The sequence below is a fragment of the Harpia harpyja genome, chromosome 16 (assembly GCF_026419915.1).
Source record: "Harpia harpyja isolate bHarHar1 chromosome 16, bHarHar1 primary haplotype, whole genome shotgun sequence".
NCBI classification, from domain to species: domain Eukaryota; kingdom Metazoa; phylum Chordata; class Aves; order Accipitriformes; family Accipitridae; genus Harpia; species Harpia harpyja.
In genome coordinates, this window is record NC_068955.1 from 18,239,968 (window position 1) to 18,266,953 (window position 26,986).

Below are 26,986 nucleotides of genomic sequence, written 5' to 3' on the forward strand. Positions count from 1 at the left end.
AGGCGGCCGGCGCCACCTCAGGCTCCCGCCCGCCCCCCTCCCTCCCCTTCCCCCGCGGGTTCTCCGCGGCTCGCCCGGGGCAGGCGCCGGCCTCCCGAGGGGCGGGAGGGGTCGCCCCTCGCCCGCGCCAGGGCGCCGCGCCTCCGGCGGCCGCGGTGGCGCTGCCGAGCAGAGCGGGGCGCTGGGCGCCGAGGGCCGGCCGCCCGCCCGCCCGCACCCCCTCCCCGGCCGGCTGGCTGGCTGGTTGCGCGCACGGCGAACATGGCGGCGGCGGTGGGGCGGGACACTCTACCTGAGCACTGGTCCTACGGCGTCTGCAAGGACGGGCGAGTCTTCTTCATCGAGTAAGGGGGCGCCGGCGGGCGGGGGCGCCGGGGGAGGGGGTGCGGGGGCAGAGGGTGGCCCCGCTCCCCGCCCGGCCGGGCGGCCGCACGCAGTCACTAACAGGTGCATGTTTTCCGCTTCTCCCCCCCCCCCCCAGCGACCTGACCCGCACCACCACTTGGCTGCATCCTCGCACCGGGGAGCCCGTCAACTCCGGCCACATGATCCGCTCAGGTGGGTGCCCGGGGGCGGTGGGCAGGCTGCCCGCGCGCCGCGCAGCGTTAACGGCCGCTGCGCTCCCCCTCCTCACAGCGCCCCCACCCCTCCGCGGCCAGTGAGGCACCTCGGGGGCGCGGGCGAAGTTCTCACCCCTCCTTCCTCGCTTGCTTTCTTTCTTTCCCTCTCTCTGCCCCCCTCCCTTGCAGACCTGCCCCGCGGATGGGAGGAGGGCTTCTCGGAGGAGGGCGCCAGCTACTTCATCGAGTGAGTACTCCCCTGCCCCGCGCCGCCCTTGCCGGGGGGCGGTGGCGGCCGCGGCCCCGGCCCGCCCGCGGGGACGCCTGAGGCGGGAGGCGGGGGTGAGGGGCCGCTTCCACCTCCCCCTCCTTCACTAACCCGGCACGTCCGCCGCTTTAATTAACGGTCGACGCGAGGGAAAGTGACAACGAGGTGTGCGGTTTCGGCGGCGGATGGGGAAAGCTGGCAGCCGGGCGCGTTGGGATGCGGGGATCCCCCCCCCCCCCCCGCCTGCCGCGCTCTCTCGGTGGCTAGCAACAGGTTTCCCCGGAGGCGGCTCTTCAGTTTTTGTTGTTTTCTCCCCCCCCCCCCCTTCCTGGTTTTTAAAGTGCGGTTTGCGGCAGGTGGAGCGTTGCATCGCTAAGCACCGGTCATGGTTGAAGGTGGATTGGGTGGGGTTTTTTGTGTTTTTTTTTAATTTTTATTTTAAATGACTCGTGGCTGTGGGTGCAGCGCTGGGAAGTCTTGCAAGTGAAAGGCTTTCAGTGTTTCTTCCCAGAGACGGGGTTGAACAGATGAACTTGCCTTGCCTGGGTTGGTGGTGGCTGTTGTATCTTTTCTGTAGGATATCTTATTCAGAGAACAGCTAAAAACTTCAGATGTGCTGCCTGTTAAGGCCCTTTTATTATATGAGATGCAAGCGCGTTGCAGTAAAATAGGACAATTAAGACAGCTTCTTTCAAACATTACATATATAAGGCTTTTACAAGTGTAAACACTGATGTACAAGTAGAGATTTAATCAAATCAGTAAAACTCTGGTACATCTTGGATATAGAGTTGTGTGTCACTTATGATGTCTTTGCATTTTCCTGTGGAAATCTAAATGCATGACAAATTCAGTGAAAATAACAGAAAAGGATTGGAAAACACTCAGACTACCTTATTGCTCCCGTGCTGGACTGGACTGGTTAACCCAGGTCATTAAGTACAGTCCCCGGTAACTGCTGACAACTGTGTCACAGATCTCTAGTTCTGAAATGCCTGCAGAGTGTACCTCAAAACCTTTGACAAACTTCAGGTTTTTAGTAAAGATCAAACTTTAGAACGATACTGGGCCAGGTGAACGAGGGATTGACTGAACGCATCATAAGTACCTCGCACGGTAGAATGTTAAATAAATGTCTAGATGATCCTAAAATGTCCTTTTTTCCCTACAAAGAAGGAAAAAGCCCATCAGTCCCTGTTTGGCTGAGCCAGAGAATTGCTTACAGTGCTGGACTGGGCAGTTAGTTTAGCCCTCAACTCATGACCAGAATATAGCAGCAAGGTGTTGGAGAGCAGTTGAATACTGCTTATAGCGGCCACCCTTTCACTGTTGCCAGTACGTTGAAAGAAAGGAATAAAAGTTCTTCTGGTTACATAGGTGACTGGTGGAACTCTAAAATATGGTAGCTGTACAGTCTGTAAATGTAGCGTAAACAGATCCTTTACACAGATACATCAACACAAACTTCTTTCTTCTTTGTAGGAATACATCTATTTGTTTTTCTGTCCTTTCCAGAAGCTCACTGGTGCAATTTTAGAACAGCTTAGATTCCTTTTCCCAGCTGCTCTATTTGGAAGACCATTCTCATGTCTTGTTTGTCAGGCAATTACAAAACTTTAATTTCTGATCTGTTAAATTATAGTTGTTTGTTGTGCATTGTCGTAACTTGTGCTGATAGCATCCTTTAGCTTGAACTGGAATTGCTGCAGGAAATGAAATACGCAATGGAGTGTGTATTTTACAGAGCAATTGGATAAACTCAACCATCTTTAGCCAAGCAAAGTTTTGTGAGGAGCAATAGCAATTTTTTTGACATAAATCTGTTCAGCTGTACTGCTTCATGCCAAAGATTCACCTGATATAGTATCCTCTTCAGCGATGATACTTCCCCCAGCACTGCTCTAGCCTCTCTATTTTCAGCTCAGAGGCTTCCTGAGCCAGTTTTTAGTTTTTCTTCCATGAACATATTGCGCTCCCCTTGTGCTCATGTAAATATCAGCATCCCTAGACAAGGATTTCCATACCTCACTGCTCTTTTCATTCCTCCTATGTTGCTGAGTTGCTCCTATGTGATGAGTTCTCAGCTTATAGAAAGGGTTACTGGTCCCTAAACACGATTTCACATGTTGTACTACTAAATTCCATTTTCTGGCATCCCAGCTCACAAAAACCATGGGCTCTTCTGTATTACTACCCGGTCCTCTTTTTACTGGCGATAGTTTTCAGTGTGGTGTAATCTACAGAAATTTCATGAGCACATTCTCACTCCTTGGCTACTAAGTTATTGAAGGGTCTCAGGATGAATGCTACGAGTAACCCTTCTCTCTTGTGATAATTTGCACTTTTAATACAACCTGTCGTAGTTTTTCTGTTTTGGTCAATTTCTTTATGTATCTTGTAAGTCTTATTTCTATTTTAAATATTATTCAAGTGTTGTTTCTTTAATGAAATTAAAGTATTACTAAGGATTATTTCTATTTTAAATAATTTAATGGGGGGGACAGTATCAAACATTTTATTTAAATGCATATTGGCTAACTCCACTTACATAACTAATTTCTGGTACAGCAGTAATCAAAATGTTAGATAAAACATTGGATGTGAGCTGTCTTTGACTTAAAAAATTTTTTTAATTAATCCTGTGTCCATTTACTTCCATGTCTTTACTACTTCTTTCAATGTTATGGACAACCTTGAAAGATCATGTAGTAAAACAAAGGTTTATAAGCTGATCAAGGTTAATATCAAAACCAGGTAAGCTTTTCTCCCCTTTCCACATACCGGGAGTTTGAAAATTTCCAGAACTCTACTTCTGATGGATAGAAGGTTTCCATATTAACATGCTCTGGTTTATAATGGGTTTTTTTGTGTCTGTCTGTGTCTCCATCTGTTTGATTATCCTGTAGTTCTTCTCTGCACCTCTTGCAATGTGAAGTCATCTTTGTTGCGAGTGAACAGAATCGTATGCTGGAATGAGTTTTTGTGAGACTCTCAAACAACAAAAGTGCTTTCTTGGCTCTAAAAATTTCTCAGCTTTCTGCATTTTAGCTTGTTTGCCCACACTGACAGCACATGTGAATGCTACAAATTGCCTGATACATCCAGTTCTTTCTTTGCCTTTACTGCTTTAACTTTTAAGACCGTAGTTTATATTAGGAAGCCATGTATGAAGCTACATTCTAGTTCTTCCCATTTATGCACATCCACGTCTTCCTGAATGATTTTCTCTGTTCTGATTGTTCTTCAGGTTTTCTTGTAGTGGCAAACCCTATTAGCGCAGTCCTGCCTTTTATCCTAAAATCACTAAATAAAACATTAAATAAATGATGTAGAAACTGATTTTTCTGGATCTCCATTGGGTAGTTTTGTAGAATCTCACTGTTTATTTTGCGGCTTTTTTGCAACTTAAATAGTTGTATTGGTTTTGTGTGGCAAGGTTTTGGTAGTGGGTGGGGTTACAGGGGTGGCTTCTGTAAGAAGCTGCTGGAAGCTTCCCCTGTGTTCGACAGAGCCCATACCAGCCGGCTCTAAGACAGACCCGCCGCCGGCCAAGGCCAAGCCAATCAGCGATAGTGGTAACGCCTCTGTGATAACATTTTTAAGAAGGAAAAAAAGTTGGGACGGCGGTATTCGGCAGCCGGAGAGAGGAGTGAGAACATGTAAGAGAAACAACCCTGCGGACACCAAGGTCAGTGAAGAAGGAGGGGGAGGAGATGCTCCAGGCGCCGGAGCAGAGATTCCCCTGCAGCCCGTGGTGAAGACCATGGTGAGGCAGGCTGTCCCCCTGCAGTCCATGGAGGTCCACAGTGGAGCAGATATCCACCTGCAGCCCGGGGAGGACCCCACGCCGGAGCAGGTGGGTTCCCGAAGGAGGCTGTGACCCCGTGGGAACCCCGCGCTGGAGCAGGCTCCTGGCAGGACCTGCGGATCTGTGGAGAGAGGAGCCCACAGAGCAGGTTTTCTGGCAGGACTTGTGACCCCGTGGGGGGCTCACGCTGGAGCAGTCTGTGCCTGAAGGACTGCACACTGTGGAAAGGACCCATGCTGGAGCAGTTCGTTAAGAACTGCAGCCCGTGGGAAGGACCCACGTTGGAGAAGTTCGTGGAGGACTGTCTCCCGTGGGTGGGACCCCACGCTGGAGCAGGGGAAGAGTGTGATGAGTCCTCCCCCTGAGGAGGATGAAGCGGCAGAAAATAACGTGTGATGAACTGACCGTAAACCCCATCCCCGTCCCCCTGTGCCGCTGGGGGGGGGTGGTAGAGAATCCGGGAGTGAAGTTGTGCCCGGGAAGAAGGGAGGGGTGGAGGGAAGGTGTTCTGAGATTTGGTTTTATTTCTCATTACCCTACTCCGGTTGATTTGTAATAAATCAAGTTAATTTTTCCCCAAACTGAGTCTGTTTTGCCCGTGACGGTAATTGGTGAGTGATCTCTCCTATCCTTATCTCGACCCACAAGCTCTTTGTTATATTTTCTCTCCCCTGTCCAGTTGAGAAGGAGGGGGAGTGATAGAACAGCTCTGGTGGGCACCTGGCATCCAGCCAGGGTTAACCCATCACAGTCTTTTTGGTGGAGAATGCGGGCAAGTGAGGAATTTGAGATAAGGATAGTAACTGAGAGAGGTAACGGGCAAAACATGGATTGAACGCAGCTAGAGAGTTAAGAGCTGCATGACGAGCGGGGAATTTTTATTGTTGTAATTGTGGTGAAGGGACGAGGGGTGGATTGTGTGTAAATTGTCCACTTTTTGTCGGTTTTGTGATGATATTATTTTGATTTTGGTGTGGGGAATTCTTTTTTGTTGATGTGAGTGAAGATTTTGTGTGATGAATGTAGATTTTAATGATAGTTCTTAAAAATGTGATGCACAGAGGCGAGGGGTGGAATGTATTGGTTTTGTGTGGCAAGGTTTTGGTAGTGGGTGGGGTTACAGGGGTGGCTTCTGTAAGAAGCTGCTGGAAGCTTCCCCTGTGTTCGACAGAGCCCATACCAGCCGGCTCTAAGACAGACCCGCCGCCGGCCAAGGCCAAGCCAATCAGCGATAGTGGTAACGCCTCTGTGATAACATTTTTAAGAAGGAAAAAAAGTTGGGACGGCGGTATTCGGCAGCCGGAGAGAGGAGTGAGAACATGTAAGAGAAACAACCCTGCGGACACCAAGGTCAGTGAAGAAGGAGGGGGAGGAGATGCTCCAGGCGCCGGAGCAGAGATTCCCCTGCAGCCCGTGGTGAAGACCATGGTGAGGCAGGCTGTCCCCCTGCAGTCCATGGAGGTCCACAGTGGAGCAGATATCCACCTGCAGCCCGGGGAGGACCCCACGCCGGAGCAGGTGGGTTCCCGAAGGAGGCTGTGACCCCGTGGGAACCCCGCGCTGGAGCAGGCTCCTGGCAGGACCTGCGGATCTGTGGAGAGAGGAGCCCACAGAGCAGGTTTTCTGGCAGGACTTGTGACCCCGTGGGGGGCTCACGCTGGAGCAGTCTGTGCCTGAAGGACTGCACACTGTGGAAAGGACCCATGCTGGAGCAGTTCGTTAAGAACTGCAGCCCGTGGGAAGGACCCACGTTGGAGAAGTTCGTGGAGGACTGTCTCCCGTGGGTGGGACCCCACGCTGGAGCAGGGGAAGAGTGTGATGAGTCCTCCCCCTGAGGAGGATGAAGCGGCAGAAAATAACGTGTGATGAACTGACCGTAAACCCCATCCCCGTCCCCCTGTGCCGCTGGGGGGGGGTGGTAGAGAATCCGGGAGTGAAGTTGTGCCCGGGAAGAAGGGAGGGGTGGAGGGAAGGTGTTCTGAGATTTGGTTTTATTTCTCATTACCCTACTCCGGTTGATTTGTAATAAATCAAGTTAATTTTTCCCCAAACTGAGTCTGTTTTGCCCGTGACGGTAATTGGTGAGTGATCTCTCCTATCCTTATCTCGACCCACAAGCTCTTTGTTATATTTTCTCTCCCCTGTCCAGTTGAGAAGGAGGGGGAGTGATAGAACAGCTCTGGTGGGCACCTGGCATCCAGCCAGGGTTAACCCATCACAATAGTTTGTCCTAAGGAGAAAATGTGGTAACTTTTTGTACAATTTTATGTCTTTCCACATACATAGTGTCAGCATCTTTGTTACTCTCAATCAAATAAAGACATGGTGTCATCAGCTATTCTCAATATAGATACCAATTATGAAAGGTTGCAATTTTGTCACCATTGCTTGTGAACTGTTAGACTTTGTTAATCAATGTGACTTATTTCCTCTTTTCTTTGAGTGACAAAAATATGTAAAACCAGCTATTTAACTTTTTTTTTTTAAAACCAAAAAAATGGAGTGTTCAGTTTGCTTGGTATGCCAACCTTCGATCTATTTTGAGGGGAATATTGATTTAGGCGTGATCATATGAGTGGATGTTTCTTTGTCTAAAAGTATCATGGATGTTGCGTTTTCTGACTGAGTGCTGAGGACAGCTTGCACTACTGTTTTCCATCTCTTTTTTGTTTTGTTTTCTCTGCTGATGTTTTTGAAATATATTGTGTTTGTTGGGCAACTGCTTTATGTTAGAGTCACTGCAGAAAGGATACTGTTGCTGAGCACTGAATGAGAAATTGAATGAGGACTCAATGCTTGCTCTGGTTTGTTTCTGGCAGTTGGGTTGCTGATGTGAAGTGGTAAGTGGTTGGCAGACTCTCTTTTTGGGGAAGGAGATGTGGCATGCAGGGAAAATAGTGACTGATGGAAAAACAGTGCATGTATGCATTATAGTTCAGGCTTTTGTTTCCATTTGCTTATTATCTTTTTCTGATCATCCAAAAGAGTTAGGGACGTTGGAAAGCTATGAAAGTCTGGAATGCTGTTTTTGTTACCTTCTTACAGCATTGAAAGATTGAGATGAGTATTTATGTGAAAGGATCCATTTTTCCAGTATTAGATACCTAGCTGGCTTGTATTAAAGTATGTTTAAAAAAAGTGTACTGCTGCTATAGAGGTTGTTTTACAATGCTGCAATAATATTGCACATCTCAAAGGTAATACAACGTTTAAATTGTGGCCTAAAATTAAGAACAAAAAAGTGGAAATTGGCACTTAAATATCTGAAGTTAACCCTTTGTTTATTTATTTCTGAAATCAGTTTTTAGTTCAACTTGGCCTCTTCTTTGGGTAACAGTAGATGTACAAGAAACAGAACTTTTTACGAAATCGCCATTGTTCATAGCAGTAGTCTGCAGCTGCAACTGTTATTCTTTAATTCTTTTATTTAGCTTTTACTCTATGTAGGAAATATGCATGGTATGTGTTTCAAGTATTTGGCAATAGTAAATGAGCAAAAAACACAGAAGTTGGTGAACACCAAATTGAAGTCTGCCTTTGTAACTTTGATTCTGCTGTGCCAAATGCATACATTTAGATACCATGTCACTGAAAGCCATACAAGAGCTCAGATTCGCCTGGTGTGGGCTACAGTCAATACCCAATTAATGATTATTTAATCACAGAAGCCTAAAGGGGAAGAGGCTGTCTAGATTATTGAGTTCAGTCCTTTTGATTATCTGAAAAGATTGTTGTATAATCTCATTAATAAATTTAATCAACAGCTTTCTTCTGCCCTGCAGAAATTCCTGCCTTCCGCGCTCCTAGTAGGATGTCGCAGACTGTTTCTTTTTAGTGGCTGTTTAGGTGGGCTAAAGCACAACTTACTGTATGTGTTTCACGGTCTGCTGTAAATACAAGTTATTATTTGGAACCACATGAGAACTTCACCAACCAAAAGTGAAGATGTTTACACCATCAGTAGCAAATTTGAGGATAGTGTCTGGCAAAATGAAAGGACTTTGTGTGCTGTAAAACATCATGGAGAAACTTTTAGGGGAAGAAACCTGGACTGGTTCTGCAGCAATGGGTAAAGCTCTAGTTCAGATAAGTCTTGAGAGACACCATATGCAGCAATCTGCAGATTATGAGTGGTTACTAGAATTCTGTCAGGAGTTGCCCTTGAACGGACTAGACTTCATGAAGGTAATTTGTACGGGTGTAAAAACAGGTATGAAATTGAGAAGTGGAAGAAAAATGCTAGAACTGGCTTTTGTGTTGAAATACGAGGGTAGAGCAGCTGTCCCATCCTGCAGTTCTGCAGAAGCGACAGACGGTCTTGAGCGGCCTCTACTGGTTCACTGGCCCGAAATTAGGCAGCAGGAGAAAAGCTGCCAGGATGGGGATCAATCCGTGTTGGTGCTTTTTGTTATTATTTTTAAACTTCTTGTAAGAAAGTGTTCCATTTGGGCAATGGGAAAAAAGAAGTTTATACAGTAAAAGTAAATAGTATTGTTTGCATGGGTTTCACTGTATCTCTCCTCTTGTCCTTTGTTGTCCAGCTCAGGGCTTGATCAGACAGCCTGTTTAATATATTTTGTTCTCCTGGATTGTGAACAGAACTGAGCTGGGAATATTGGACCTGCTGGGCAGATACAGTAGCTATGTTTCATTCCAGTTGGGGAAACAATTAAGTGTTCTTTTTTGATGACAGTTAAAAAGAGACATCACTCATTAAAGGTCCAGTAAATGCTGATAGATTTGTACTGAGGCAAGAGATTGCTGATGATTGCAGACAGCAAAAGAAGTACTTTGTAGTTTAGCTCCCAGAAAGTGGGAAAAAGGTATGACATTTGTGCTGCCTGAATTGCAGGGTGCTCTCTGGAAGAGCAATCTCGGAACTGTGCATAAGTAAAATGCCATGTGTGGTTTGATTCAGCAATGTATATGAATGAACAGGAACACTGTGTGCATTCCTTGGAAGGGGGGGAAGAGTGTGTAAGGGGAGGTGCTGGTTTTTGTTTTTAAAGCAAGGCTGCATCAAAAAGTACTTAGCTTGGTTTGTCAATCCTTGTTTGCCTTTCTTCCAAAATACACATGTGTTGGAAAACTGAACTTTGGCTACCTGAGGAGGCCAGCAAGGGTAAAATACACTTAAAGCATAGTTCTTATTAACTTGAGATGTTGTTTTGGGTGTTGAGCGCTTCTGAAAATCAAAGTTGTCTGGGAAACAGAGGAACATTTCTTTTGTTCTGGTTGGGGTTATACCGCTTGCTTATATTGTAGCTCAGAAACAAGGGTATAAAGTGGTTCTCCAGAGCTGCCAGCATCCATGTTTTGTTCAGTACACATTCTAGCTTCTTTAACACAAATCTGTCAGAAAAACTTCATTCAGCCTCTTTCCTGAAGTAGTGTCCGCTTCTGCAGTCATTGAATCTGTGTGTAGGTGGACATGCGCATACATTTTAGGAAGCTGCATATTGCAGTGAGGGTTTAAATATTTCTGAAAGTCTGTCTAAAATGTAAAGGTTAAAAATACAGTTGTACCAGGTAGGTATTACTATAGTCTTAAAAATAGTTTTCATCGTCTTTTGTTACATTTCAGACTGCTTTTAGAAGTGCGCAATATGTCTACCACATCAGATGAGGAAATAGATAATCTATTCAACACTTCTAATTTTGTTTTATTTGTTACCCATTATCTACCAGAAAAGAGAGAATCTCAAATATTTGGGACAGCAGAATCTTGATATTAATACTACACGTTTTGTTGAAGAGCGTTGCTTCTTCAATCTATCAGTAGCCATTAAACTCTTTAGCAACTGGACCTAGTTAAAAGGATTACCTATCTGCAAGCAAATATATCATGCAAGATGTTTTTGTATTTTATAATGGAGAAAACAAAAAAGTACCTTTTCCAGGCAAGTCTGGCAATACTAAACAATCTTAGCAAGTGCTTCGGTGAAGAGAGAAGCGTGTGCTGTGAAGTACATGGGTGCAGGTTTTTCTCCTGGGTTCTATGCCCTGCATTTTCCCATTGTTCCGTTTACTGCAGATGGATTATACTAAAATGAGTTTTCACCTCACTACTGATCAAAGTTTGCCATCATCTCAAATATTTACGTTTCATTGGTACAGATTAAGTGTTGTAGTGCTGCATCCCTGCAAAGACCAGCTCGAATAATGTGGCGTCACGTTTACTTAATATCACATTGTATTCTATCTGGTATGACTGTACATTCTAATTTACTGTTAAATCTAATTTGTTTTGTCGTTGCCTCCTAGATGATGTGCCTTTTTAAAATATTTTTTTTTTAATGACCTTGGCTTGCATAACAGTAAAGGATGGGGCTAAAGTCTCATTTTATTTGCAGTTTGTCTTTTCTGCAGCATTATTAGACAGTTTTACAAGGTCTGCTCTGAGATATTGTCCTTAGAAGCAGAACTTTTAATTTAAAAGCAGATTTGTAATTAAAGATGTTAAAATCCAAGAAGAATCTGGTTACGTGCCCAACCCTTTTCTTTTTGATTGTCTGCCACGTAGTACTTGGCAAGAATGTCACTGACTTGTCTAGACAGGTGTAAAAGCTTGTAACCAATACGTAGTAGGTGTGTGCTTTTCTGCCTGAAGTTTTCTGTTTAAACTCTTGTTTTCCTTATTGCTTATCTGTATCTTTAAAGGTTTTATCTTTAGTTTAATAAAAAGTACACTCAAAACTGTTAAAATGAGATTTGGATACACTGCTGAAACAAAGCATTTGAGTAACACTGGATTTTATTTACAATTCTTTGTCAAGTGAGGACTTCTGTTATGTTTTTATTTACTTCTTAGAGGCCAAATATCCTGAATTAAGAGTAGAGTACTGAACATTTTGGAAATACATGTTGATTCTGCAACATACAGGTGATTTTTTTTTTCCAGGAGCTCTGTATAGACTGTGATTGTCAAATATGACTAAGCAGAAATGCCGCTGTTAATTTTCTACTTTATTTCATCTGAAGAAATGTAGAGTTACTGGCTTTTTGCAAGCTGCATATTTGTTTAAAAATGCCATAGTTTCACAGTCGTCTTCAAACTAGCAAAATGCTTAAGCAGCAACTTTCAGTTAACTTTCATGTTTACTCAGTTCTTTGCTTTTTGCAGTTATTTCTCTGTCCCTTTTATAGGCAGAAGAAAGACTTATTTTGATTAACTTGGGATGTTGATATTAAAATAATGGAGAGCAGTGAAAAACTAGAGGCACTGTTTGTTTATCAAGCAGTGTAAATCAGAGGGCAAAGGCAAATGTAATATTTTTTTTTAAATAGGTGTCTTTTTAAGCCGATTTTTAGGTGTTTTAAATGTGTGCTCTGCAGGTTAACCTCTTAGTACTTGAGTTCAATGGCTACCTTTGGATCAAAGGAAAAGAAATGGGGCTTATCCTAATACCTAGAATAACAAATCTGTTAGATCTATTTCAGCAAAGTGTTTAAACACATCTGCAGACAGAACTATGCTACTGGGTGTGATTCATTATATGTAATTTTCACTGGTTGGTAAAGCAGCATTAGTAGTGTTTTCTTTATATTTTTCTGAAGATCAGGAGGTATAACGTTAGCTGTTTGCATGGTGAGATAAGACTGACAAAATCTACGTGTAGACAGTTGTTCCACAGAGAACACGGTGGTTCAAAACCATGTTGAATTGCCTGGACTAAATTAAAATTAAATTAAGTTAGCTGCAAAATGGTAAAACCCATTTTTCTTAGATGATGGTTATCAAACACTTAATATTTATTGTTACCATCTCAGGATATCAGCCCTCATTTTTTAATTTTTTATTTAAAGAGAGTAATTTGTGAACATGCTAATTTTTTTAATGTAATGTTGTTCCTTGCTTTCCAGTTAAGACAATGATATTGTCAAGTGGCTTGAGAAAATGTTTGTATTTCCTTCCTTGCAAATCATAGATTGATGCTGTTCTTTAAATGCTACTTTTGTGCTTTACTTTTGTAGCACAGAAACACTTGAATACCTAAAACTATTTCAGATAGCGATAAGATTTATTCCTTCAACACTGTGCGTGTTATTACTCCCAATGTTCAATTTTAGATAGCCTGACCTCTTTCCTTTTGCTCTTCCAGTTAGCTATGTAGTGAGTTTCAGTTTGAGCTCATTTATATAAAAAAAAAAAAATTAAAAAAAATCAATGACTTATTTTAACTTCTCTCATGCAAAATCATTATATGAAATTCTTTTAACAAACAGATTACAGGTATTAAGTTGGGCTTTGATATACTCATTTAACAGTGTATTTAGTCCTTTCAGTTGAAATGTGAAGTGATAAATCTGTAATTCATCAAGGTGTTAGTATCAGTGTAACAGATACTCTTCAGTGTCGCTGGCTGTTTTTTCGCCTCTTACTGCTAACTTGTTTGGGAAGGTGGACAGCTAAATCTCCAGATGAAGAGTCTTTCTTGAGAGTTGCATTTCCATGCCTTTGGAGAATATTGAATTGTCTAAGGAAATACTGAAACAACAGAATGAGGAAGGAAAAATGAAATTACTGAGGTCTATAACAATGTCCTCTGATAAAGAAGTAAAACAGCATTTGCTTTTATGACTTTCAGTATGCTTCCATGGGTGGCATGTGATTGCTGGGCATTCAGTATGTGACTGTCGGGCATGAAATTCAGGTTTTGCTTATGTATTTTTATTGCAGTTGAAGGATTAAAAACCAAACACAGGTAGAAACATAAATTGCAGTTATTCCTGAAGTAAACATTACTAACCCAGAACATCCAGTGTCAAGGTTAAACACAAGATATGAAAATATACGATTAAGTCATTCAAACATAATGCCCAGTATTTGCTATGCAGGAGCTGTCATATTGATGCAGAGTAGTCCATGCTTAGAGATTTACAAATAATATGGATTTTTAAACTCTGGCAGTTTCCCTCTTCCTTACTGAGCAATTTGAAATGCTACAACAATGTTACTGGTTTTGCCATGTGATCCAGAGAATTTCAGTAGAAATGTCTTCAAGTTTTGTATCAGATTTAAATAGCCTTTGTACTTGATGGATTTCTTCACTGTGAGGAAACATTCACTCCTGTATAATGACTACAGTAAGGAATCATAGAATCCTTTATGTTGGAAAAGACCCTTAAGATGATCAAGTCCAACCATAAACCTAACACTGCCAAGTCCACTAAACCATGTCCCTAAGTGCCAATTAAATTAAATACCTCCCGGGATGGTGACTCAACAGCTTCCCTGGGCAGCCTGTTCCAGTGCTTGATAACCCTTTCGGTGAAGAATTTTTTCCTAATATTCAATCTAAACCTCCCCTGATGCAACTTGAGGCCATTTCTTCTTGTCCTATCACTTGTCGCCTGGGAGAAGAGACCGACCCCCACCTCACTACAGCCTCCTTTCAGGCAGTTGTAGAGAGCGATAAGGTCTCCCCTCAGCCACCTTTTCTCCAGGCTAAACAACCCCAGTTCCCTCAGCTGCTCCTCATAAGACTTGTGCTCCAGGCCCCTCACCAACTTGGTTGCCCTTCTCTGGATGCAGAAGATGGGGTCTCAGCTGTGACTTTCCCTTGGGATAGCTGCAAGTCCAAGGGCAGCTGGACTGCAGGGGCAGTGTCTGAACTGGTGGTTCCCTGGGCGCTTGCTGTGCTCGCTGCACACCAGTTGGCAGTGGGGGGCCAAGGGGCAGGGTGGGCTAGGTGCCAGGCCCAGCAGCTAGTCCATGGGTAGCTGGCTGCTCATACTGGGCAGGCAGAATCTGCTGTCATGGTTCCAGTTCTAATAATAATAGTAAAAAACACGCCCCAAACATTGGAAGTTTGTGAAAATGCTGTTTAAACTGAGTTTGCCTAAATAACATAACCAAAGTTAGCAGAAGAGAAGGAAAGATGTGAAGTAGTTTTGGAAATGTAGATAAGTAGTGAACTGAAAGCCTTTTGATGTGGATTTTTGGATGTGTCTATACGTTCACAAATTAGAAAAGAGACAAAGCATTTTGAACAGTCAGCAGCGTGGACTTGAAAAGGCCAGAAGCAACGTTCATGTTGGATACTATGGACTGTTTCAAACAGAGTTTCTGGGGGCTTTAAAATAGCCCCCCACAAATCTATGTCCTCTTTCTTCAACTTTTGCTGCATCAGCATTGCTTATAAGGAAGCTCACGTGTTTTTATTTTTCCCATTCACCAGATGCAATGGTCAGCTATTGTGCCTGAAATGCTTGTCCTTTTACTGGTCAAACCTGTGGTTCTGGTAGCATAGGAGTAGCTGGGTGATGAGATGCTTGGAAAGCTGCAGAAAAAGACAAGCAGGCAAGGCTCAAGAAGTGAATGATGGAGCTCTATATATCAGCCATCTCTGGGGAGGATAAATTCTTGAGTAAGCAGTGGACAGGATGTAAAGTTTAGTGATGTGGGAAGGTTGGAAAGCATTGGTTTAAACTAGTTGCAAATAAACTATTAAGTGGTACTGATAAATAAGACGGGCTGAAGAGAGAAAACAAGGAGGAAAATTGAAGCTTCTGTGTATGGATAATGTGACTTTTCTCCTCCCTCACCAGAAAAGTAGCAGTCAGAGAGAAGGGAGCTACAGGAGTTCGGTTTTTTACAGCTCACCTTCCTGGATGGATCTAATAGGGGAACTACAGTTAGCAATTTGAGGGGTGTCTCTGATTACCAGCGTGCTGTTCCTGTGTCACTGTGGTAGGCAGACAGCAGAAGCTCAAGTAAACTGTGGTTTGTGGAAGTCAGATTAAGCATTGCCTGAAATCTTAAAAAGAAGTAGCTGTAGATTGTGTTTTTAAGTAATGTGAGTAGTAAGGCTGCAAGAATTTAATTATTGGTGTAGAGAAGAGAATTTTGTTTGTGTAGGGAGGTGAGAAGACTTGTAAATTTATGTTTAGGCTGTCATACAGCTATTTCCTGAGTGGTTTCTTTAACTATGATGTGGTACATTGTAAATAGGCCTGTTACTTTTTTTTGGGGGGGGGGGGGGGAGAGGAATAGAAATAAAAGCGAGTTTTTATAGATAATGGCCTGTTAGCAAATATTATATTTGTTTCCTTTGGAAAGAAAATTTCAGATGGTTTATTTCTGATGAATTTTTAAGATTTCTACGATTAGAAGCACAATAAGAAATTCTATTAACGAGCTGAATAAACTGCGATAACTCCAAATGAGGTGATGCAGATGGAATCAGTTTAAGAATAAAGTTCCGCATCAATAATTTTTGTTTTCCCCAGAATGTTAATGATAAATTAACTCTTTTCCTTTCATCTCGTCTTCCAGGAATTCCATTAATGATAGTGAACATGTTTTCTACCTGTTATCAGGTCTGTATAGTGGTTTTGGGCAAAACTGAATTACAGAAACACGCTGAGAATGCTGTTCTTGGTGAATTTCGTCATTTGTAAAACATGTAGGTGAAAATATAAAATAAATTGAGCATGATTATATGTTCGATTGATTTAACAAAGTTCTTAACTATTTTGTCACAAGGTTTCTTGGTTCTGCAGTAGTACAGAATTCTGAGAGATTGTTGACCTCTGCAAATGCATTAAAGATTCTACTGTATTATTCATTTTTGTCTTTTATTCGGCTCAGCAGTTTCCATGCCAATTAACTTGACATTCCATTTATTTTGGCTACTGAAGTTTGTAGTGAAAATGCAAAAATGCAGTGTAAGACTTGTCTGCCAGAGAGGTGAGTGGAAATATGAAGAAGGTATGAATTCAGAATGCTATGGTCTGTGAAGAATGCCCATGTGAAGAATTAGAGTGGAGCAGTAGTGTTAGGAAAGCCCCTGTGTTTTCAGCTGATTTGAAGGTAGTGTGCTTGTTTCTCAGTTGGGTTGTGGCTTTAAGTTGAGCTCTAGTTCAAAAGCTATGAAAAATGTTTAGGAAACATCTGAACCTGCCATATAGGAATGGACTATTGTAAGAAAAACCAACCTTGCTGGAAGTTTTTAACTATTTGTGAGGTAGACAAAAACAATTTCTGTCTAATAATCAAAGAAATTACTTTTTGTGGGGAAGCAGAGAGTCAGTAGAAGTTAGCATTAGTTGGAACTGCTGTCGTCATAAACAAAATGACTTATATCTATGAAATATACCCTGCTTAACAATTGAAATAGTTTTGCTTACTTGTAGTTGTTTGTGTAATGTTTTGGATTTTTCTGAATTTGCTATAAGAAGTCCTTCAGTGGATATTTCATGCTGCACCAGTGTTTCCAGAAATGAATGTTTGGTGATCTGGAGAAGAGGTCACAAAGTGACTTAAATTGTGGCAATAAATATGTGGGTCTCACTTGCATTTCACTTCTGAAGTGAACTAAAATAAAATGCCTCTTATTAGTATGTGATAAAAATGGATTTTTTTAATTTCATGATAGACCTTTTGAGTGCTTCACATAATTTTAAATAGTAAATCTTGATTTCATTTTCTGTTTTCAAATGCTGGTTTTAATCTAGAACCATGTAAATTTGTTCTTCCATTCCTACTGGGTTATAAATTCCAAAAAAAAAAAAAAGGACCTTAAGTGTTCCTGGTAGTTTTTCTCAGCTTCTGACATAGCTGTTAACTGAATTAGCTGAGTAAGAGGAGGAAATATTTTCTCTGTGCCTGCCCAGAAACTAAAGCATTAAATAAACTTTTGAAAGCAGTTTAAAGGTACAAGAATTACTTTATTGCCACGTGTTATGGGCAAGTTAAATTAACAAGGATGATGTTAAAATGTGGAGTTTCCGATATGATAGGAAAGATTTGTGTGGCATTGTTGTGTTGAAATAATCATGTATGCATACATTTTGAAAAGCTCCTGATATAGTCTCACATCAAGGTCTTAAAAGCAAGCCTTTACACTTCATCTGCTATTAGGAAAAAACCAAACACAACCCCCTGGAATTTTAAATGCTGTATGTAAAAAAAAAAAAAAAAAAAAAAAAAAGTACTATGTGAAATTTTTTTTGTGTCATTCTATCTAAGATAGCAATTGCTTTTATAATGGCTTCCATTCTTTAAGAAGGATGTAGAGCTCTAATCTTGGAAGATTTGAACAGTGAAGTTATTCCATCTGCCTAATCAGTTTGTGTCAAAATGCATTTATGTTAAAATACATTCATAATGATGTAGCTAACAGCTTCTCCCCTCCGTCTGCAAAAAGTATTCTTGAAGCTCAAGCAGGTCAAAGACTGTCTAGCAGAAGCTTTTTTTGTATCTCATGCTGGATAAATAAATCTTCTGAGAGGTGAGCACTTGCCATCTTTCTAAGACAACATTATAAATATGCTGCTTGTTGAGACAAATGGCTTTGAGGAAATATTTCTGCATTGGGTATTTTTCTTGATGCTAGGAAAAAAAAGTTGTATCTCTTTCAAGAGCTTTGGAAAATGGTAGGAGCAATTCTGTCGTAAGCCTTTCCTGGAATTTATGCCGTTTCAGCTGTTAAAAGGTCAGTCAGAGATTTGCAGTAAACTATTAGCTTGTAGATGACGTTCTGTTAATTTTCTTTCTTTTTTAAAGTGTGGACCTTTGATTGGGGTAAAGACTCTTTTTCACTAACTCGATACTCAAATAGACTAGGGTAACTCTTACAGTGAAACTTTTAATTTATTTTTTTATTTTTTAAGGTGGCTAGTCGTGAGGATGGCTACTTTGTCGTCAACAGGTCTAACAATTAGAGGAAGGAGTTTGTACTTAATCTGAAATATGATAGGAGAGGAGTGTCCTTTAAAGCTTTGTAGCTCTTAGGTTGATACCTCCCCCTGCCCCCCGGTGTTGAAAACAGTTTCTACAGGGCATGAAAACAGGTTTATAATTAGGTGATGTTTCTCTGGAAATAAATTGTAAAAAGAGTATAATAAAAACAGTTTTTAGAGATGTTGTATCTTGGAAAGCAGCGGTTTGATTGCTTGGAAGAAAGGCAGACCAACCCACTGAAATGGGCTACTGCTTAGTAGGTACTTAATAATAATGTGGATTTTTTTTTTTTTTTTAGAAGTATAGGCTTCTCCTTAGATTGCCTGCTAAAGCAGCTTATCTTAAATGTCACAGCTGCCTTTTTAAGTTGACTTGTATAAGGATATCCTGTACAGTATGTTGTCTTAATTGCTCAGAGTAGCTGCAAACAACTAAGGGACCTACAATAGACAGCTGAATACTTGCCCTGTCTTGTAAACAATTGCTTGCTATCGCTTGTATGCAATTGGTACTAGCGATGGTGTAGATACTGTAACTGATGGGAAAGCGCTCCTAGTTTCAAGAAAACTGAGATACTTGTGACCTGTGTAATCAATACTGTTTGTTTAAACATGCATCACTGAAGTGAAATTGTAGATGACAGACCTTCTTAGCATTTCAATGGCTCAAGGATTATGAGGAGTTATTTCCTGTAGAGGTTGGGAAATGGTGCTGTCTGCCTGAATGGGTAGGCTGGTGGAGCAAAGACTTGCTGAGTCAAGATGGGTGGGTACAGAGACTGAGAATTTCTTTCCAGGATCAGAAGACAAAGAGAGAGGCTGAGAGAGCTGCAGACATCCTGGGACAGCACAGGTTAGCGTTCTGGGCTAAATTATGGAGAGGAATTTTTGTTATGATATACCTGAGGAAGGCTGGTTGAAGAGGAAGCCTCACAAGGCTGCATACTGCTGATTGGAGACTTCTGTCTTCCAGTCTTAGGTGTGGCTTAATAGCTATTCTCAGGTAATAAGGAAACTTGGTGATTTCTTTTTCTCTTCTTCCCCAACCCATACCGCTCCTTTTAATATGGGTGTGTACAAACATATATGTTTCTATTATATTCTCCAGGCACTGGAGGAGAACTACATGCAACTGTATGACAAACTGCAGCTTTGATAGGTTGGGATCTTTACCAGGTAACTGGTTTTGTAGATCTTTCTACGGCTTGGTTTTACTCAGTGTCTGATAGTTAACTTTTCCTTTCAGGTAGCAAGACCAGGATGTAGAAAGTAGACACAAGCTAGGACAACTCTGAAAGGAAATACTGATTTATTGGTTTCAAAAGGGATGAAAAACTTGGTTGTACTTAGAAAGAAATGGGCTGTTGGACTGTTACACCTGGAAAAATGTAGCTTAATGACTCTTGATTCTCTTCTGTTTGAGAATCTTTACTGGAATTGCTGCATGAGCAAAATGATCAAAATTATCTCATATCCTACTGATTTCCCATGTTGTCATGCTGGGTTGGTAAACAATCTTGTCATAATCCTGTGTGGTTTCTGAACTGTCTGAGTAGCTTTGCGGCATGGCTAACAGGGCTTTGTCCTGAGCAATCTGCTTGTATGTCCAGTGTCAGCGATGTGTGTGTTTCCATGACCATTGTGTAAAGTGTTGTCATCTGAAGAGCCCAGACTGCTACAGAAATATGGGATACAAATAAGCCCATAGCGCATGCATCTGACTTCACAGGAGGACTTGCATCTCAGCTACATACAAACCAAGTTTTGAGAAAAAGCTCAGTGACACTTGTCAAAAAGGATTTTTTTTTTTTTTTAACTTTACATCTGTGCTCATGCAGATGAAATGACAGTGATTTCACTAAGGATTAAATGATAACTTTATTTTAAAAGATTGATTTTATAACAAGTATTTAAAAAAATTTTCTTGGAACTTCAAACTTCAATTGAAAACTTTAAAAATGCATTTGTATAAACCAAACATGGATGGTTTCTGTTTGAAAAGAGAAAGTTTCAGATACTCAAATCATTAAAATGTTTTGTTATTTTCTAAGGTTGTCTGAATATTCCAACTGAAATTTTGGGCTTGATTGAGGGTTTATAATAGGTTGTGAAAGTGTTGTCTGGGTTTTTTTTCTTGTTTTTGATTATTGCACTGAGTTAAAAATACTGGTGGAATATTTTCCTGTTTGACCAAATTGTGGTTTTTTTATCTCAGACTTAACACTTTCAAACTTATCTATTTGCTCATCTGTTCCACTGCGCAGTACTGCATATGCTCTGTCCGAGTGCTTGTAATGAGCACACGTGAGTGAAATATGACCATGCTCTGGGTTGTTGCAGATTAACTAGCAGCTGAAATATGGTATTCCTGTGCTTACAAACAATTGTTTCCTACTTGAGCTGTGTTTGGAAAAAACAGAAGAACACCTTTCACAGCAGACTGTTTACACAGGAGCAGGACTAGGGAAACAAGCTGTTAGTGACTATCCTCATGAATAATCTGGCAGGTTTCCAAGCAGTCCGAATTGCCATCGGTTGGGAAAACGCAAACAAGAGTGATGTGTTAAAGAATGTGCTCTTAACTGTGCTGTATTGTAGATGCAAGATGGGAGACTCCCCTACTCTCGCTGGGCATCAGGATTTCAGCGCCTGTTGAGGTTTGGCTTCAGTTGAAAGGCTTTCCGAGTGGGTTTTTTTGGTTTGCTTGCAAATGAAACGCTACGTTAATGTCATTTTGGCAGACTAAGAGTTAAAAAGCAGCAAAAATAAAACCTGTGTGAAAGATGCTGCTTTCAAATAAGGGAATCAAAGCCGTCAGAGTCACATTTCTACTAACAGAAAAATTTGTAGTGTGCTAGCTTTGCTCCATGGGAGAACAAATCTGCTGGGTAGTTGTCTGTTGATTGTAGTTGTCTGTTGATTGTTCCTCTTATGTTCAGTGGTACACCTCTGAGAATTAGCAGTCTGTGGCGATGAGAGTGAGGCAGTCTTGCAAGTTGTTGCCTATTCTTGAAGATGTCAAAGTGCATGGATACTTTCCCAGTGAAATTGTTTTTACACATATTCTTTAACAATAGATTTCAAACAGCATGAAGATTTCCCTTTCAGGAATCTGCCAAAGTCACAGTGTTCTGTTCCCAGAACAGCTTTCCCCAGGAATTTGATTATGCTTAGATTTACAGGAGGGACCAAATGTTCTCACTACTTACACTAACACTCAAAAAAAGGAAAATGAAAGAACCACATAGAGAAACTGGGTGCAAATATTCACTCAAACTCTGAACAATGTCTGCAGTTTTAGTTTAGCTTATTATGCACTTTCCTATCTCATTTTAGTTTCAAAATAAGCCCTGAGTAATACATTCTTCTTTTAAAATTTAAGTTGAAAGAACCAAGGGCAGGCTCTGCAGGGTTCTGCTGTGCCACAAGAGGGCAATTTTGGTGCCAACTCTGCAACTATTAAGGAATAAATGTGCTTTTAAGTGTCTCACTTTGGATGAATTAATCTTGAAAAATAGAATTGAAATGATGCATTTTTTCTCCAAGCTCCTTAGTTTCATAACCAAAAAAGAACAGTTTGAGATCTTTGTTTTGCTAGTTATCATGGAATTGTTGAATGATTTTTGTCATTACATGAAGCCTGAGAATTCAAAGTAGAATTGTGTTAGATTCAGAATTTTGTGCCTGGTGAAGTTTGTTTAAATGATCTGCCTAGTATTGATTACAAGGAATTAAGTTGGACATTGAAGAAAATATGGTGCTAGAACTGTTTTCCTTTTAGGATGAGTAACTTAAAATAGTGTGGTTCAGTCTGGAAGATTGTGATCATAAGAACAGTGTATCCTTTAGTTCTGCTTACAGGGAATACAAGACTAATAAAACTAGAGGAAATGTACTATAAATACAGCAACATGAAGTACTTTAAATAATGCAAGATAGTGTCATGCTAACATTTAACAGAGTTTGCATTTTATCACTGAAGATGAGTAATACTGTAAATGGGAGAAAAAAATGTGCATAGTAAGTTTGACTTGCCATTTAGTTCAGAGATGCCCACCTACCCTTTGTAGTGGGATGAGCCACAGTTTCTTTCAGTAAGCCCTGGAAGACCTATGCCTGTCGCTTCCTCCTTGTGCATGAGGATATCTGCATGAGATTGCTTTATCATGTGCTTGGGATGTGCGTGTGCTTGTGAGTGCATATCCTCTTAATAACACAGAGGCGTCCTCCAGCGTGTACTCTTCTCAGGTGAGAGGATTCATTCATGCACTTCAGTTGTTTATCTTGATTCCCAAACCTGTTATGTGATAAGGGGGCTCTTTACTTATAAAAGAGAGTTGCAGGAGCAGAATGCCAGAAGAGTTTATTGAAGTTGAAATACATCTGGTTTTGAGCATTCCTCAGGAAATATGGCTGCAAGGAACAGCATATAAGCCAGATGAATTGTTCTGGCAGGTTCGGTTTGTTATGCTAGCTCAACTAATCTTCAGGGGCTTTCCGATCTCACTGAACACAAAACATAATTGTGGTAGGATTTAGTTAGTTAGTTTGTTTGTTTATTAAAATGTGGCAATTTAAACCTTGCAAACCATTGCTCATGCTCTTAGGTTGGTGGGCTAAACTTAGGATGAAGACATTAACAAACACTAGAAAAATAACATTGAGAATTTGGAAAGTTGAAACAAAAATTCTATCTACAGCAAAATTTGGCCAGATTGTTTTAATGTAATTTTTGCTCCACCAAATTCACATTTAAAATAAAAAATTAACTTATTTAATAACCAACCTATGCATTATTATCTTCAAAGATAATATCAGGTGTCTGTCCATAAAAACTTAAGTTATGGAAATACCTTTAGCTTTATTCACTTTAGTCACTAGCATTTTTTGCTGTTTTGTTAACATTGTAAGATAATCCAATTCATAAATCAAAATTGTACTGAAATTGCTCCTTTAAAAGTCAGCGGTATGCTCTGCATTGGGAAAACAGACAACTGTGTTTTTGTCATTTGGTTCTGCAGCATCTCTGCAGGATTATTCAAAGGATGGTTGAAACCTTCTGAATACTTCATGTGGAGGGGTATGGTGGCACCAATAATTTTTGTACATCAGTTAAATAATGTGGATGCTTATTTTTAATAATGCTATTCAGTTAGATTTGGCATGGTTCATTATGAAAAACATTAATTCTTCTGCTGATGTCGCTTTATATTGGGATTTTTTTTATTTGTGCTGTATATTTTTCCTGAAATTTATGTGCTTTTGTATATGATGTGCCTGTTTTTGTGGCTTGCTTGCCAATAATCAGATTACTTCATTGCTTGGTTTGGTGGTTGTTTTGTTGTTGGTTTTTTTTTTCCCCCTTTAAAAGAAAATCTACTTTATTGGCTTTTTTAAAAACAAACAAACAAAAAGTTCATGAAAACATTGTTGTAATGCATGTGCTTTGAAAGGGGAAGCAGTAAACTGAATACATGCTGACAAAAAGGATAACCTTAACTTTTTTTTTTTTAACTGAATTCTGCAGTGTTCCTGCGTCTTCTAACAACTTCCTTCTGAGGCTGTTACAGAATTTTAATCTTTTTGCAATGAGAAAGTGCATGTGCTGGTAATAACTATTGTTTACCCTTAAGGAACAGTTTTTTAGTCATTAGAAAGAATTTATTAACACTAGTATAGCAAGTAAAAACAGTTTACCTAATTCTATTTTTAAACATTTTTAGCTTGTTTTTGCATAGAAATGCAAAAATAACTAGTTCCAAACTAAAGCTCTATTCTTTTCACAGTATTAGGGGTTACAATCAAAAATGTAGAAAGCTGCTGGAGATTTGGGTTTATACATGCTTTTAGAGAGACTCTGTTGAATGTATAAAGGCTAAGTATTTGCAGTCTTTGGCTAGCCCTTCTTGGATTCTTAAAGCATGTTCATATAAGAAGTACTGTCGTAATTGGCACCAAGTAATTATTGTTTTGAAAGTCTTAATTGAGGCTTGGCTTGGATTACTCGTGGAATGTCTGTTGTTTTCCTCTATAAATTCTGCTAGAAATTGGTGTTAAACTGCAGGGGAAGCTGGTAGAAGTCCAAAGATATACACCTATGCAACAGATGCACTTGCCTGCAGATACATACATGACTTGGAACTCATACTGCCAATAAAACACTTTTCAGAAACCTTTCTGCTCTAAATCTGGAGTCTGGGAAGTATTACAAGTTGTGCTAGCTGTATTTAAAAACAAACATACCCTCCCTCTTCCCACACATGCATATGTAGAAATGACAGAACTTAACGTTTGCATCAGCATGGAACTAGAGAACTTGTGAGGAAAAAACAATGTGAAGAAAAAACCCTGCTGGATTTGTGGAAAATAAGCATTTGTGGAAAATAAGCATTAAATGTCTTGTTAGAAGACATGTTTTGGATGGTAAGGTTTTACAAAGATGCTGCTAGTACAGTAAATATTTCCAGTGGAGACCTATCCAACAAACCAAGCAGTAGATTCCAGGGAAGTTCCGTTAAAACTTCAGTGTTACTTCAAATTGGTAAAGCTCTTGGATAGTACAATAAAGGGCCTGTTGTAGTGTAAAGTATTTGCAGTCAGCCTTATTGAGACAAGACAATGATTGCTTTTGTTCACATGTGTAATGTAAATGGCACTTTTCATGATGTTTAACTTCAGAATAACTTCAGGTGCCTTCAGAATGGCTTTGGAAAATAATATCTTCAGCTAAGATGATTGATTGACTAGACTGTACTTCATAGGCTGGATATTTTTCATAATAGTTTTCTAATTTAACACTGTAACTTCTTTAGAAAAACACTTGTTTGAAACATTTTAAATCATACATGTTTTTTATGTTTTTGAACTATTAGAACAGTGAATGGTGTGTTTATGTGCTGCCCAAGAAATTTTTACTTTTTGCAATTCATAACAGGAGAGGGAAAGAATTAGTGGAGGGATGTGTACAGAATGTGAGTGACTGTTCCTAAACATATAATGTTTGGACATGAGCTTTTCCAAGAAATTGTTAGGAGATTACTCAGCTGTATACTGGTCTATAAATGAGTAAACATTAGTCCCCACTTTGATTACTGTATTACTTGGTGTGGAAAAAATATGGTAGTGATCAAAACAAACAATATAGCATTACAGGATATAACTAGAGCATGTCTGCTTTGTGGTTTAAAGCCAGGGCCAAATCCTGGGAATGTTAATTTGGCCATGATGCACATGTTCTTACTTGCAGTGCTTTTGAATATGTCATGTGCTGCCATTCTGTCGCAGACAGAATTATTTGGTGTAGAGAGTACAGTACCTCACCGTAGGCATCACACTTTTGTAAAATCCTCTATGTGTGACATTCCAGGTTTTTGGAAAAAAGGAAGAAAGGGAGAACAGTTTTATTAACCTGGAGAAAGTATCTGTTTGACTGGAACTAAATATCTTTGTGTGTATTCCTTAAATATATGAATGGCTTGCAATTTCTGCACTTAAAGTAATGGAACAAACCCAGAACAATTAATAACACCATATATATCAAAGCTTTGCTTGTTTATAAAGTCTCTCCTAACAAATATTTAATAAATAGGAGAATAATGAAGTTGTTAAAATGAATAAAAGTTGTTTTTCCTATTAACTTAGCACATGTATTTAGGTTTTTTTTCTACTTACCTCCACACCGTTTATTATATTTGGCACAAAATAAGGTGACTGTACTGTCTATACACTAGCTATATACACTGTTATAGATGTGGGCAGTTGTGTTTACTGGCCTGTTTCCCTCATGGTTATTATGGGAGGGGATATCTTGAAATGTAACAGTTGATGTCCAGATTGGTTAATGAATATAAATATTATTTGGTGATGATTCAGCCGGTGACCTTGAGAGTACCTTTTTAGAAAATGAAATTTCTTTAACTGTTAATGTTCAAACTTATCATCCATTTTGAGGCATTTGTTTAGGCCTTTTGTTTTTAAGCTAGATAATGAAATTAGGTGATAGATTGTGTGTTCCCACTTTTGAATTTTGCTAGAGTTGGGCTTCTCTCTATACTTAAAAAGATCAAATTTATGTAGCTGAACTACTCAAGGTAAGAAAATAGTTATTGGTGTTTATTTCTGAAGAATGTAATAACCATATATGTTTCTTAGGTAATTAGATCCTAGTCTAAAACTTTGTAGAAAGATGGTACCTTGGTTTTGTATACTTGCATTTAATTTTATGTAGAAGACTTAGGTAAACCATCTTGCCATGGTTTAGATTAGTACGTCTTACGGTAGTACTGATGTGCATGTTTGCCCTGTCTTACCTCTTTTAATGTCGTTGTGGTATGCTTGTTGCTTTGTGCGTGAGGATTTGCTAGGTCTGTGTAATTGTTACAGTAGCTGAGATTTTGTGTGACCATAAATTCAGTTGCATCATGTGAATATAATTAACTCTCATTATGTGTGCCTCATAAGTTCCATTCAGTTATCTGAGTTGTAATCAGCTGAAAAAGTAGTGGAGATACTGTATTCAGCAGCCACGCAGAAGAAATGTAGGAATGTGTAAACAGTGGTCTGATCTGTGTTGGAAAGTGCTGGACCTCAGTGGCCAGCATTGAGTAGCTCGCCAGGACAAGAAAGCTGAGAATGTAGCAAAGACACAAAAGGTATCAGACTGGG

General features: G+C 40.3%; 1 protein-coding gene across 7 annotated transcripts in view; it reads left to right on the top strand.

The window, feature by feature from the left end:
- Positions 1–218: 218 nt before the first annotated feature.
- The window catches only part of PLEKHA7 (pleckstrin homology domain containing A7), a 168,740-nt gene continuing 141,972 nt past the window's right edge, over positions 219–26,986 (top strand). For all 7 annotated transcript variants that reach the window (XM_052810846.1, XM_052810849.1, XM_052810847.1 and 4 more), the window contains exons 1-3: positions 219–344; positions 482–558; positions 750–807. In XM_052810846.1, the coding sequence (XP_052666806.1) occupies positions 262–344; positions 482–558; positions 750–807 (218 nt within the window). In that variant the 5' untranslated portion in view covers positions 219–261. The remainder of the gene's footprint in view (positions 345–481; positions 559–749; positions 808–26,986) is intronic.